Source organism: Ursus americanus, chromosome 14 (assembly GCF_024610735.1).
Source record: "Ursus americanus isolate L20-20 chromosome 14, mUrsAme1.1.p, whole genome shotgun sequence".
NCBI lineage: Eukaryota > Metazoa > Chordata > Mammalia > Carnivora > Ursidae > Ursus > Ursus americanus.
In genome coordinates, this window is record NC_142140.1 from 5,934,149 (window position 1) to 5,946,674 (window position 12,526).

Below are 12,526 nucleotides of genomic sequence, written 5' to 3' on the forward strand. Positions count from 1 at the left end.
CTGGGATGGAGCCCCGCATCGGGGGGGGGGGGTCCCTGCTCAGCAGGGAGTCTACTTCTCTCTCTCTCTCTGCCCTCCCCCCTACTCATGTGCTCTCTCTCTCTCTCTTTAAAGTAAATAAAATCTTAAAAAAAAAAAGAACACATGATTTACGAGAGAAAGATTAGTTTGTCATCAGGCTTCCGGACAGCAGTGCTTTATGCCAGAAGAAATGGAATGACACATTAAAGAAAATGGCAGCCAAGGATTCTATATCCAGCAAAACTGGCCAAGTATAAAGAACAGAGAGAAATTGTTACCAACATGCAAAAACTCAGGAAATACTTTCCTTAAAGCCCTAAGGAATCTTCTAGAGGGTGAACTTCAGATAACTATAATTACTAGAGAGTGAGGAAAAGACAAGTAGTGACCATTAAATATCAGTTTGTGTGTAGAGCTAAGTCTCAGTGAGGATTGAAGGAGATTATTATTTACAATGGCAGATGCTCTGACAACGAAGATATAGAACAACCCTTTAAATAAAGAAGGTGAGGAGAGTATATGCAAAAATAATGTTTAACTCTATTTAGTAATCATAATTGGAGGTGGGGTATTGCTATTCTTATCCTGAGATTGTTGTATGTGTAAAGCGGGGTTAAGCAAATGACTAATTATGGAACATTCTAATTCCATACCCCCTGTATCCTTGAGAATGAAAATTTTCAGTGTGGAAGAAAAGAGATGCAAATGTAATATAGAAGAGGATAAGTAAAAACCCTGTAGTCCTGAATTTGAATTAGAAATAGCAGTCTGAACTCATGAAGTATTTTATCTTCATGTGTGCACTTGCTTTATCCCGCTCTGCTCAGTGAAAAGGTGGAGAAATAACCAATAAACATCCTTAGTGAGAAGACTGTACTCCTGAAATACCATTTCCCACTGAAAGAAAGGAATCAGGGCTTCTTGGAGAAATGGCCGATCCCAAGTCTGGGTTTTGGAAAGGTCTGAGATGAACCTGGAACAGCTCGATGGACTAGATGGCAAGGAAATCATCAGTGACTAGTAGGTTCATGTGGAAAGGACTCAGGAGCCATTTGAAGAGGCCAAAACGGGACAATCTGAGCTTTGACAAGAATTAAAACCACATTGGGTTGAAAGCCAGCTAATATGTTCACATCTAGGAGTTCATTAAGTGATATTAGAGTAAAACAGATATGAAACCAACAGGGCACTTTCTGAGTACGTCAGAGATGTCCTCATTATCTTGAAATGTGAATAAGGATTCAGGCACCTATCCAATCCTTCCAGTCTGCCTGTGCCGCTGTGTAAGTAAGGAACAGCTGAGGGGAAGCATCTTCTCATGCTATTATTCCATCTAATGTATGAAAACAACACGATGGGCTTAGAATAGCATCACTGTACCACTGCTGGTGAATGAATGGATCTCTGAGCACTGAGAATAATGGGGACCAACATAAAAAAAGAGTGAAGACCAGATGTGATGTGATGAGAGAACACATTACCACCCACAGTCTTGACAAGAGGATCAGACTTCAGTCTCTGGAACGAGCTGGGAATTTGAAGGATCTACAGAAGCCACAGCAGTGCGTTGAACTGAACCCCCGAGTAAGCAGTCGGCAACAGACCGTGGGAGACGCTACAGGTCCAGTGATCTGGATGCTTCACAGATATATGATAACAAAAATCAAAGGAAGGAAGGAAAAGCAACCAAAACTTAAAATACAGAACACAAACGTTTAAGTGGGTAAGACTCAACCATGGTATTTACGGATGCACACTGGATGCTGAAACCAAAATGAAGCACAAGGAGTCATTACTATAAAAGTGGGGGTGGGGGTCACTTTTGGAGGAAGAGCGGGGATGGACACGGCAGGGGCCTCTGAGACGGCTGGAAAAGTTCTAGTTCTTGACCTGAGTGGTACTTACAAGGGTTCACAGTAAAATAAGTCCTTAAACTATACATTTGTTTTGTGTTTTCATCTGTATCTATGTTTTATTTTTACCAAAAGATTTTTAGAAATAGAGAAAATAAGGTAAAAAAGGATTTAAGATGCCTGTGTTTAAGAGTTTTTGAATTTATTTTTAAGTAATCCCTCCACCCAACGTGGGGCTCACACTCAACCCTGAGATCAAGGGTCACATGCTCTACTGAAGGAGCCAGCCAGGTGCCCCAAGATGCCTGTGTTTTTTGAGAAAGGGAATGCTAGTATATTAAAAACCTTTATCAAGGCATGATGCCTCAGTTCCTTTTCATAAGATTAAAAATTCCTCATGAAGATGAATATATTCTCAGTTGAAAATAGAGGCACCTGGGTGGCTCAGTTGGGGGCACCTGGGTGGCTCAGTTGGTTAAGTATCTGCCTTTGGCTCAGGTCATGATCCCAGGGTCTTGCTCGGCAAGGAGCCTGCTTCTCCCTCTCCTCCCTGCTCATGTTCTCTCTGTCTCTCTCTCTCAGATAAATAAAAAAATATTAAAAAAAATTTAAAATTAAAAGAAAAGAAAGTAACTTGGGTCACTCAATCAATCAAAAAATAGCTGCATGGTTTATGTATTAATAATGAACCACCACAGACCTTGGTCACCCGAGCTGGGCATCTAGCTATAGCCTGTCTGCCTTCACTGTAACAAGAGAAGATGGTTGAAATGATTTCTAAGGTTTTTTCTAGTTCTGTGAGTCTGATGATTATTTTCATATTATTAATACTTAATATGCACTTTTCTGCATTTCAGCGTACTGTAATCTATTTAAACGCATGCTATGAAACACTTTTCTAAAGCAACTATACCCATCATGATACCCACAGGTCTTCCCTTTACCACTGCTTTTCTCTGGAACTATAGGCATCGACAGGGAATTGGTTAAATAACGTATGGTGCAGGGTGCCTGGCTGGCTCAGTCAGAAGAGCACGTGACTCTTGATCTCGGGGTTGTGAGTTCAAACCCCATGTTGGGTGTAGAGATTACTTAAAAAAAAAAAAAAGTGTGGCGCAACCAAACTATGGATTCCTATGCAGGAAGGATGAGCTGGACCTATAGTCTTAATACTGTAGATAAATTTCCAAGATGAGAGAAATACACACATTTCAAAACAGTACTGTTATCGCAACACTAGGATTTAAACAATTATGTGGAAATACTCATTTACCTTACTATTCGTTTTCTCAGGGAACATGGTGAGTGGAAAAATGTGATGGAGGAACAGGGAACATTACTTTTTCTTCCCTTTTTTTGCGGTTTCTCAAAATTACTTTAAAATTGAATAATCATACAGTGCATGTAGTAAAATGTCCAGCTCGATGAATTTTTGCAAACTGAATACTTAATACAACCAACCCTTTGATAATGAATCAGAGCAGCTCCAGGCTACAGAAACTCCCTCCTGCCCTCTCCTAGCCAGTACCTGTCCCGCTCCCACCTAGGGTGACCACTATCCTTATTTCTAACTCCTGTTAATTTTTTATGAGCAAGATTACTTCTACGATATAAAACATCAAAAGAAAACAGCCTCCAAGGATATCACATATTTATCCAACAGCATAATAACCTGTTCTAGAAACACAAAAATAAATGTGGGTCCCTAATTGCAAGAAGCTCATAGACTAATGACTGATGAAATATCAGAGCCCTAGTAGAAACACAATTCCATTTCTGCCGGTGCAAGGGAATGCTCAAGGAAGCAAAGGACGGCTTCACAGAAAAGTAGGATGGGAGTAGGAGCGGTGTGTTGACAGTTGCAAACATACGAGGCTGGAAAGAAACTTCGCAAGTGAGCGCAAATGATAACTAGCTCTTTAAGACACCAGTTTTTGGGGCGGTCTGGTTACTGGTTAATCCCACTTGGTTTGGCTTCTGAAGCCGTCAATCAGAATGACATCACTGTGGTTCAGGTTACTGGGGAGGCGTAAGCTTGCTAGCCAGGTAATGAGGAAAAGGAAGTCTTGGGAAACCTGTCCTGGTTGCCCAGGACAGGAAAGCCATGCAGCGTCCAGAGGCTGGAAAGCCTTTAATTAAATTCAACCACTGTAAGAAATACATCTACAGTTTCAGCATGCCCCAATGCTGCCCCCTCTGCGGCCAGGTCACGGGCTCAAGGAAGCTGGAGGAAGCACCCGTTAGCATCTCCAATCCATTTACCAACGGGCATCAAGAAAAATGTTCATTCCTCCTCAGACCAACTCAAGGGACATTTCTTAGGTACAGTGTTTTTTGAGTGTTATATTAAGTGATTCTGTAAACTTTTCCTTCTGTGTTGTAGTCACTAAAATTTATTCTTTAAAGATTTGAGAGAGTGCGTGCGGGGGGGGGGGTGTTGGGTGTGGGGGGGTGGAGGGGCAGAGGGATAAGAAAAGGAAGAGAGAATTTCCAGCAGACTCCCTACAGAACGCAGAGCCTGTTGCGGGGGGCAGGTCAGGGGGACAACGCAGCCCAAGGAGATCCCGTGAGCCTGAGATCATGACCTGAGCCGAAACCAAGAGTTGAACACTTAACCAATCAAGCTATCCAGGTGCCCTGGAAACTTTCTTTTTCTAACATGTACTATACAGTGTGAGGTTTGGTGGAAAATCTTGCCAGTGTTTTGGCATTAAATCCTAAAACGTAGGCCTATTCATTTCATAAAGATAGATGGTGTATGTACTTTCCTAGAGTGATAAGTGCAAGACTATATGAAGAATAAGGGAAGGTCAAACCTGTTTATACAATCTTAAAAGAGGAAAACTCAAAGCTTGAAGCTTTTTCTCTGCTCATAGATTTGGTGCTAAGGGGCTAACTGGGAAAATGACCCAGTATCTACTTTAATCAAAATAATTTCTTTACTGCGCGTTAGTCTGTAATTTTTGACAAACAGGTACAACATACGAAGCCTGAAGAAAGGCCACATACAGACTATTCCGCAATAAAGATGAATTAAATTGAAGACCAGAGGTGGTCTACCACAGTGGTGGATACCACCTGACTTTAAGAAAGATTTCAGAAATCAAAAGAAAGGACTGTGCCTGCTTAGTGTCCCTGTGGAGTTTACAAATGGAATTAGAATCAGCCCAGCAGGAGCCAGGTGTGAGAGCACGGACACAGACGTTACAGAATGAGCACCCCTGCGACCTGATGCTGAGACCCCCGGCCTCCTGGAAATCTACCCTCTCGACTCCCATGTGCCCTCGAGAGCACTGGTTTGGGATAAGACAGTTGGAGTGGTGTCTTCACTTCCCTGCTTACTGACTGCCTTGATTTCCTTCCCGTCTTATGTGGGTGAAATGAACCGAAGTGTGCAGAGCGCTGCACGCCTGCCCCTTCCCGGAGGCTGCAGGGTGCAGAGAGAACAGTGCAGGCTGTGTTGCCACAAAGCCCCCAATTCCTATCTCAGTTCAGACCAGCTCCAGACCCTCCAGTCTCTGCTCCTCATCCGCAAATTGAGGGCCCTGCTGACCTGGCAGGGTGGTGAGGTTCAGTGATAAGGCAGGTCCACCTGCTCAGGCACCTGTCCCCATGTTGAGCCAACATACTCCTTTCCATCTTATTCTTTTTTTTTTTAAGATTTTATTTATTTATTTGACAGAGATAGAGACAGCCAGCGAGAGAGGGAACACAAGCAGGGGGGAGTGGGAGAGGAAGAAGCAGGCTCATAGCGGAGGAGCCTGATGTGGGGCTCGATCCCATAACGCCGGGATCACGCCCTGAGCCGAAGGCAGACGCTTAACCGCTGTGCCACCCAGGCGCCCCTCCATCTTATTCTTATACTCGGTTCTGAATGTAACGGGCAGAACCTTCTTTTCCCTTACCTGAATCATGAAGCCCAAAATGTTTCATAAGATCCCCTCACTCATGCTAACTTGGGAGGATTAACTGGCTGGATCCCAAAAGCTTTTGAATAAAGTGACTAAAACTCAGAACTTGTTCGCCATAACATTGGTTCATTCAACAAATACCTTACTGAGCAGTTCTGTGTGAGAAACCCTAGGGATGTCACCGTGAAGGAGCCACAGCCCTGCTCTCTAGAACATGACAGGCTTTCAGGCTGGCCCCTAATAAGCATTTATTTATTCTATGACGTGGTAGCAATACTGATGGGCCTAGCCTTGTTTGGCATCAGCAGAAGGGAGGTGGTGATGTTTAAACAGGTTACATGCTTTGGCATCTTCCCATCCCCGCAGACCAGGATCTGCAGAAACCTAAGTAGCCCCTTGCCCACCAGACCTTCTACCGCCAACTTCCAAACTGTTCCTTTCCCTCTCATCCAATTTCCAAAACCTCAGGACTGACTTCCACAACTCACCTTGAGACAATTTCACCTACTTTGTAAAAGAGAACCCACAATAAAGGAATCACTGAGTTTCTTATCAAACTAGGTTAAGATCTCTCAGGGCTGCCACATGTGGTTGTGCAGGGTGTGGACTGCACAAAGCTGCCTCGCCAAGGTGTTTTGGGTCCTGAAACTTAGTCTGCACTGTACTTAACTAAGTCAAAAGCTCTGCGCAGAGCTGTATCTGCAGGAAGAAGGGGTACCTTTTCTAAATTTATACACAGGTGTTGTATGGGAGAGGAATGGCCCTGCCACTATGACATGCTTCTGTAACATTCTATATTTCTTTCCCCTTAAGAGCACTTAACTATTAAAAACTTGTTAAACTAAAAAGTCTTCTCTGGAAGCGAGCAAACTCCAAGACGGCATAGACCTCGTCAGTCTTATTTCCTGTTGTGCCACTACCCTTCACTTCAAATGACAGGCCCACAGTTCCCACCCAGTAAACATCCATGCAGGACTGAGAAACCACTGAAGGATGGGGGAGGGAAGGAACAGCTGGGACTCGGGCAGGAGACAAAGTGCCATGACACGCTCGGGCAGCGATCTCAGGGTAGATGACATGGTAAGTGCAGCGCTACAGTCAGACTGGTACTGTTTTACCCAGCTTCATTCTCAGCTTTGAACACATGGGGTCTCAAAACACTCAGAGTGGCTGCAAGAAGATGACCTGGGGGATCACTCTGAAGGTGGGGCAGCCGTTTGTGTTCTTGGTCATTTTAAAGCCTGGAACTGCTTGCTTTCCCGAGGAACCTGCGGTCTCATGAAGGAACCTTATCATTTAACAATCACCTCTGATTTATTCAACACCTGTATGTGGCAGACACTCAACAGGCATTTTATTCTTACAACCAGCTTGCTGGGAGGTTTGTGATATTCCCATTTCACAGACGAGGAAACTGAGATCAGAGAAAGTGACTTGCTCATGTCCCAGGGCTAGTGAGTGAATGGCCTGGGATTGTACACAAAGATTAAATCATATGGAGTCACAGATTTAATGAACACTCTCAGGTAGAGAGTAATTTCAGGAAACAAGGGCTGTCCAGGAGAAGTGGGTGTGACCGTGGGCTACAAAGACCAAAAGACGCTGTCTCAGTTGTGATGGTAGAGGTCCACTGAGATGCACCCGGGATCCTTTCCCCAGTCGGCCTGATGAACAGGCCGTAGCCTCACCTATCAGGAGGAAAGAATGAGGAGCTCCTTCAACAACCGACCTCCAAGTGCGCCCCTCTGCTGGACAGCCAGGAGTTAAGCTGACTTTATGCTCCAGCAGGGCTGGCCTTCCAGCACACTACCTTCAGTAATGGGTGGCGGGCTAGAAAATCCAGGTGGGGGGCCAGGGGAGTATTTTCTACCTCGAATGTACTCTTGGCTCAACCAGTTTTGAAACAGTGCTTCCAGGGCGCCTGGGTGGCTCAGTTGTTAAGCGTCTGCCTTTGGCTCAGGTCGTGATCCCGGGGTCCTGGGATGGAGCCCCACATTGGGCACCCTGCTCGGCCGGAAGCCTGGTCCCACTCCCCCTGCTTGTGTTGCCTCTCTCGCTGCCTCTCTCTCTGTCGAATAAATAAATAAAATCTTAAAAAAAGAAAAGAAAACAGTGCTCCCACTCACCTGGCCACTGATGGCAAGTTCCGGCACTAGCCAAGATCGCTCTCCTACTTTAAATACCGACTCTTCGTTTCTTTCAGGGAGTACGATGGAAGGTCCGATCTTCATGTCGGAATAACCAACACAAATGGTGAGTGCATGGTCACTGCTTTTTTTTTTTTTTAAGCTGAAAAACTCCCCACAATACCTAGTTAGGGGACAGTGGTATTTCCAGAGAAGTGATGACAACATTTAACTAGGGAATTCCTCTTTTCCCTGGGTTCTCCTACTGCACTATGAGGTGTGTGATGCTACCCTCCAAGAAGAGAAATACTTGACTTTACAGCAGCTTAGTACTGACAACACTAAATATTTGAAAGCTCTTTGTTCTGTCAGCCAAGAGTATCGCAAGCCTGTTTTGTTAGTTTTTTAAGAGAGGAAGAAACAGATGTGTGCAGAGGTTGAAGTGCCCATCATTTCTTCTTGTGTTGGAAGTGGAATCTGGGCCCAGCCCACTGCTACTGGGTCCTCACACTCCAGGATCTCCAGGGTCCAGGAAGGGGTCTCAGGGATAAATCAGGGGATAGAGCCCCTGAGCATGTGGTGGGGCCCACTGTTGTTCACTTTAAAAAAGAGGGGGGGTACATTTAAACAAAGCAGTTCCTTTGGCCAGAGTTAGTGTTGAGGGCACAGCCTGGAAGCACCGAAACCAGAACATCTGGTCTGCAGGCAAAGGGGCTGGCACCCCAGCCACAGGGAGGTCTGGGCCTGGGGATGGCGAGTGAGGCCAGGCAGGGGAGGCTGTGATCACAGGCCTCACAGGTGAAGTCTGAATGCAGCCTTTCTGTACCTGCTCCAGGCAGGAGAAACACACCCGTGAACAGAAATCCAGGACTGGACTCCCGTTTACTCACATGAGCCATCAAACTTACGACCCATTGTCTCAGTGGAAATTTAGTGCTGATTTAAGGAAACTAGATAGACCCCACTTGTACATAGAAAACTTCAGCAAGATTATTTGGAGATGATTATGGCTCTACTGTTGTCTCCGTGTGCTGGGGGCAACTTCCCAGAGCCGAAGAGCGGGTGGGGCAAGAGCTTGGTTTCCCTGAAAGAAATGATGTGCTGAGGGCAGGAGAGGCAGGGGCTCCGACACCCCCATCCTCCCTGCCTCTAGGGCAGGCTCTAGATCTGTTCGGTGGGTGACTGCCTCCGCAGCTTGATCCTGGAGGGGATTCTCGTGGTCTCCTGCTCTCGGACAGGCAAAAGAGAGTGCGATCTGGCTAACTTCCTGTACTGACCGCGGTGGCTGTTGCCGTTTCCTGCTGACCCCTTCTCCCAGAGGTGCTTCCCTTTGGCCTCCGCGTGACTCCAGTTTCGGTTGCAGGAATTGTGTATAATTACACCACGCATGGCGTGCAGCGAGATGAAGCAGGGTGGGAGCAGAGTGTGAGTATCCCGTTACTGCAGCCTGGCATGTTTGGACTGATGGATCAGTGGGACAAGTACCTGGAAGACTTCTCTGCCACGGAGCCCTGGCTGCCGCAGAGGTACGGGGTGGCGGGGACCGCCTGCTGCCTGGCCCTCCTTCCCCACGCAGGCGTGGCCGCAGCTCAGAGGGCTCTTGAGCTGCGTTGAGTCCATGTTGAGCCTGTACTGAGGCAGTAGTACCTGCAACAAAGCTTCCGCAGGGTTTGAATGGCTTTGGGTTTCCTGCAGAGCTGAGCCCGCCTACGTTTACACAACAGAATCACCGGATCTTAAGAACCCAAAGGACCACAACTTAGTACTCCAGTTATTTGATTAGACATTTTTACATACTTAACATTTAATTTGTATAGCAAAAGCCATATTATAGTCCCTTAAAATTTTAAAAAGTTTAAAATGTAAAACTACCTAAAACTTTTTTTGGATTTAGTGATTTTGAAATTTATTTCTCAATTTCTTGCTCCCTCAACACTTGGATATATAGCACACTTGTGGACCTAATTGTTTTGAGGCTTCCCTTAAAATAAGTGTGGACACAGAAATGGAACTCCATTTCTAAAATGTCAGTTCCCCAAGCTGGCGGTTTTGTACAACTTAAGTCAGCACTCTGAACATCTAGGTGAGTCCACTCCTGTCTTACTTAAGTTGCAAGCAGAAATAGCCCGAGCTGCTGAGCGTCCCTCAGAACTGCACTCTGGGAGCTCAGTCGTCCAGGGGGCCAGCAGACCCAGTGTGCAGGGAGCCCCATTTCAACCCTGCAGGCCCTCGGCAGCTGCACGGCCTGTGCCTGAGCCGCTTTTAAACCCCAGCCTTCCCCTCTCAACGTCCTTGTTTTGTAAGGTACGAAGAAGACCATCACAACTGCTACAGCTACACCCTCACATTCATTAACTGCGTTCTGACCGCAGAAGGCAAGGAGCAACTGGGCAAAGGGGAGTTCACGGAGAAGTATGTGGTTCCAAGGACGAGGAAGGCCTCCAAGTACATCACGCTCTACCGGGCGATAGAGGAGCGCGGCTTCTACGTGACCGACCGCCCTGATGAAGAGACAAACCCTCCTGAAGGGAGCGGTTCGTGCTGAGTGCGCTAAGAACACACGGACGGCACCCTCAGCAGGTATGAAGGATTTCTACGTGTGTTCATCTGTGGTTAATAACAATGTGTTATGGCTTTCTTTTTAGCACACTTCTACTTACTGCAGTATAAATGTTTACGAAATTAATAAAAATTGCCCTGGGTTTTAAAAATTGTATGCATTACAACGAAATTATTCTCGTAATGGTTAGGTGTTGAAACTGAGGTTCCATGTTACAGCATAAAGTGGCAGCATCTTTTATTTGTAGAACAATGAAACTTATTCCCATAATTAAAGCTGAACAAATTCACTTCTCCATGTGAACCCAGAAAGGGGATTTGTAGGAAGGTGAGCAAGACACAATTTATGAAGTAAATTCTCCTGATTGTTTTTATTTAAAAAGCACATGGCAACCTTTGACAGTCAGTAATAGTCTGCAAGGAAACAAGCAAGGGTTTCTAAGTTAGGAAATAGGCTCCACTTCTCAATTAGCCTTTCTGAACCTATATGCAAAGTGGAGGGCAAATTCCTCAAGTCCTCTGTTTCCCTCTCATATTACTTGACCTGACGTGAGGAGACTGGGGTGTTGCGTTGACCAAGGCAAAGTACATCCCCTGTCTACTGTATTTATTTTTTAAACTTTATCTATTTAAAATAATCTCTACACCCAACATGGGGCTCAAACTCACAACCGTGAGATCAAGAGTCGCATGTGCTTCTGACTGAGCCAACTGGGCGCCCCCTCCTGTCTACTTTAAATGCAGAATTCAGGAAAGACACAATGAAAGGTTGACTTCTTTCTTTAATACCTTCAGGGGAGGAAGGGGACAACTGGGATGAGTAATTATAAAGAAATGAGGTGATTTTTAACAATCACATCAGAATTTGTATACCCAAAAGATCACTGAGCTTTAAGTAGCCAAGGAGCAAAACATTTCATCATTCCTCTCTGGAAACTGCTTCCAGACTTCTTTGTTTTTGACCAAATGTGATATACTACCACACCTAATCTTACTCCCCAGCTAGGGCACCAAATAAATGATGCCCCATTTCCAAAAACCAAATCCATCTTCAAGGAACCAATAATTCACTCATAATAAAGATATTTAGAAAACTTGTTATAGATCCCTCCAAAAGGGCAGTTGGGTAATGTTTCAGCACTTGGGAGTTTCAGTGGGAAAAAAACGCACGGCACACCATTTGCATCTATAAGTTCTGGTACTTTTAAGAAAAACAAAACTTCTCACCCAGAATATGACACCACTTTAAACAGAATCATGACTACTATTCTGTGGTGTTCAGGACGTCATAAAGACTGCACCAGGTAAAGATGGAAGAAGTGCTGAGTGGGAAATATTCCAATTTGTCCCTATTCTCTTAACACACTATTTTAGGACTCTACTTTTCTGGTCTAATTGTTTACCAATTACTGATCATCAGAGCAGGTGCATTTAATGAGTATCATTAAGGATTCCACACCTGCATAAACTTAATCTTTCTCCCCTTTTAATCCTTAAGACCACCTTGTGAGGTAGGTCCTAACAATATGCCTGTTTTACAGATGAAAAGGGAAACTGAGGAAATGACTTGCCCAAAGTCACACAGCAGGAAAATCAGAGATCAGACCTAGGTTTGCCTGCAAAGTCTGTGCACTTACCTCCTTGGGCCACCCGGCAACCTGAAGGCAACCTGGTACCTGGGATGTGCGGCAACTGGGTCACCGATTTGCCATCATTAGAGAAGATAAAGGAGAAAATAAAGATTTTGCTTTCATTGACATTCAAATATGGAAAGGAAATAAACATGTCCTAAAACAATTCGGATAAGAATGGTTAATGCTAGGGGCGCCTGGGTGGCACAGCGGTTAAGCGTCTGCCTTCGGCTCAGGGCATGATCCCAGCGTTCTGGGATTGAGCCTCATATCAGGTTTCTCCACTAAGAGCCTACTTCTTCCTCTCCCACTCCCTGTGCTTGTGTTCCCTCTCTCGCTGGCTGTCTCTGTCAAATAAATAAATAAAATCTTAAAAAAAAAAAAAAAGAATGGTTAATGCTAGAAATACCAGGTTCATGCTTTCT

At 45.1% G+C, this 12,526-nt stretch overlaps 1 protein-coding gene across 1 annotated transcript; it reads left to right on the forward strand.

Moving 5' to 3' along the window:
- The first annotated feature begins 3,902 nt into the window (after positions 1-3,902).
- On the forward strand, positions 3,903-12,267 carry MKRN2OS (MKRN2 opposite strand). The gene is made up of 5 exons (XM_045812446.2): positions 3,903-4,196; positions 7,989-8,038; positions 9,275-9,437; positions 10,216-10,491; positions 12,012-12,267. The coding sequence occupies exons 1-4, from the start codon at positions 3,979-3,981 to the stop codon at positions 10,454-10,456; spliced, it is 672 nt and encodes a 223-aa protein (XP_045668402.2). The 5' UTR covers positions 3,903-3,978; the 3' UTR covers positions 10,457-10,491; positions 12,012-12,267.
- Positions 12,268-12,526: the final 259 nt, after the last annotated feature.

Excerpts from the sequence above, each read along its gene's own strand:
- MKRN2OS (XM_045812446.2), top strand. The coding sequence starts at position 3,979 with ATGCAGCGTCCAGAGGCTGGAAAGCCTTTAATTAAATTCAACCACTGT. Across the intron at positions 4,197-7,988 it reads ACTCAAGGGACATTTCTTAG|GGAGTACGATGGAAGGTCCG; the intron begins GTACAGTGTTTT and ends CGTTTCTTTCAG. Across the intron at positions 9,438-10,215 it reads GAGCCCTGGCTGCCGCAGAG|GTACGAAGAAGACCATCACA; the intron begins GTACGGGGTGGC and ends TTGTTTTGTAAG.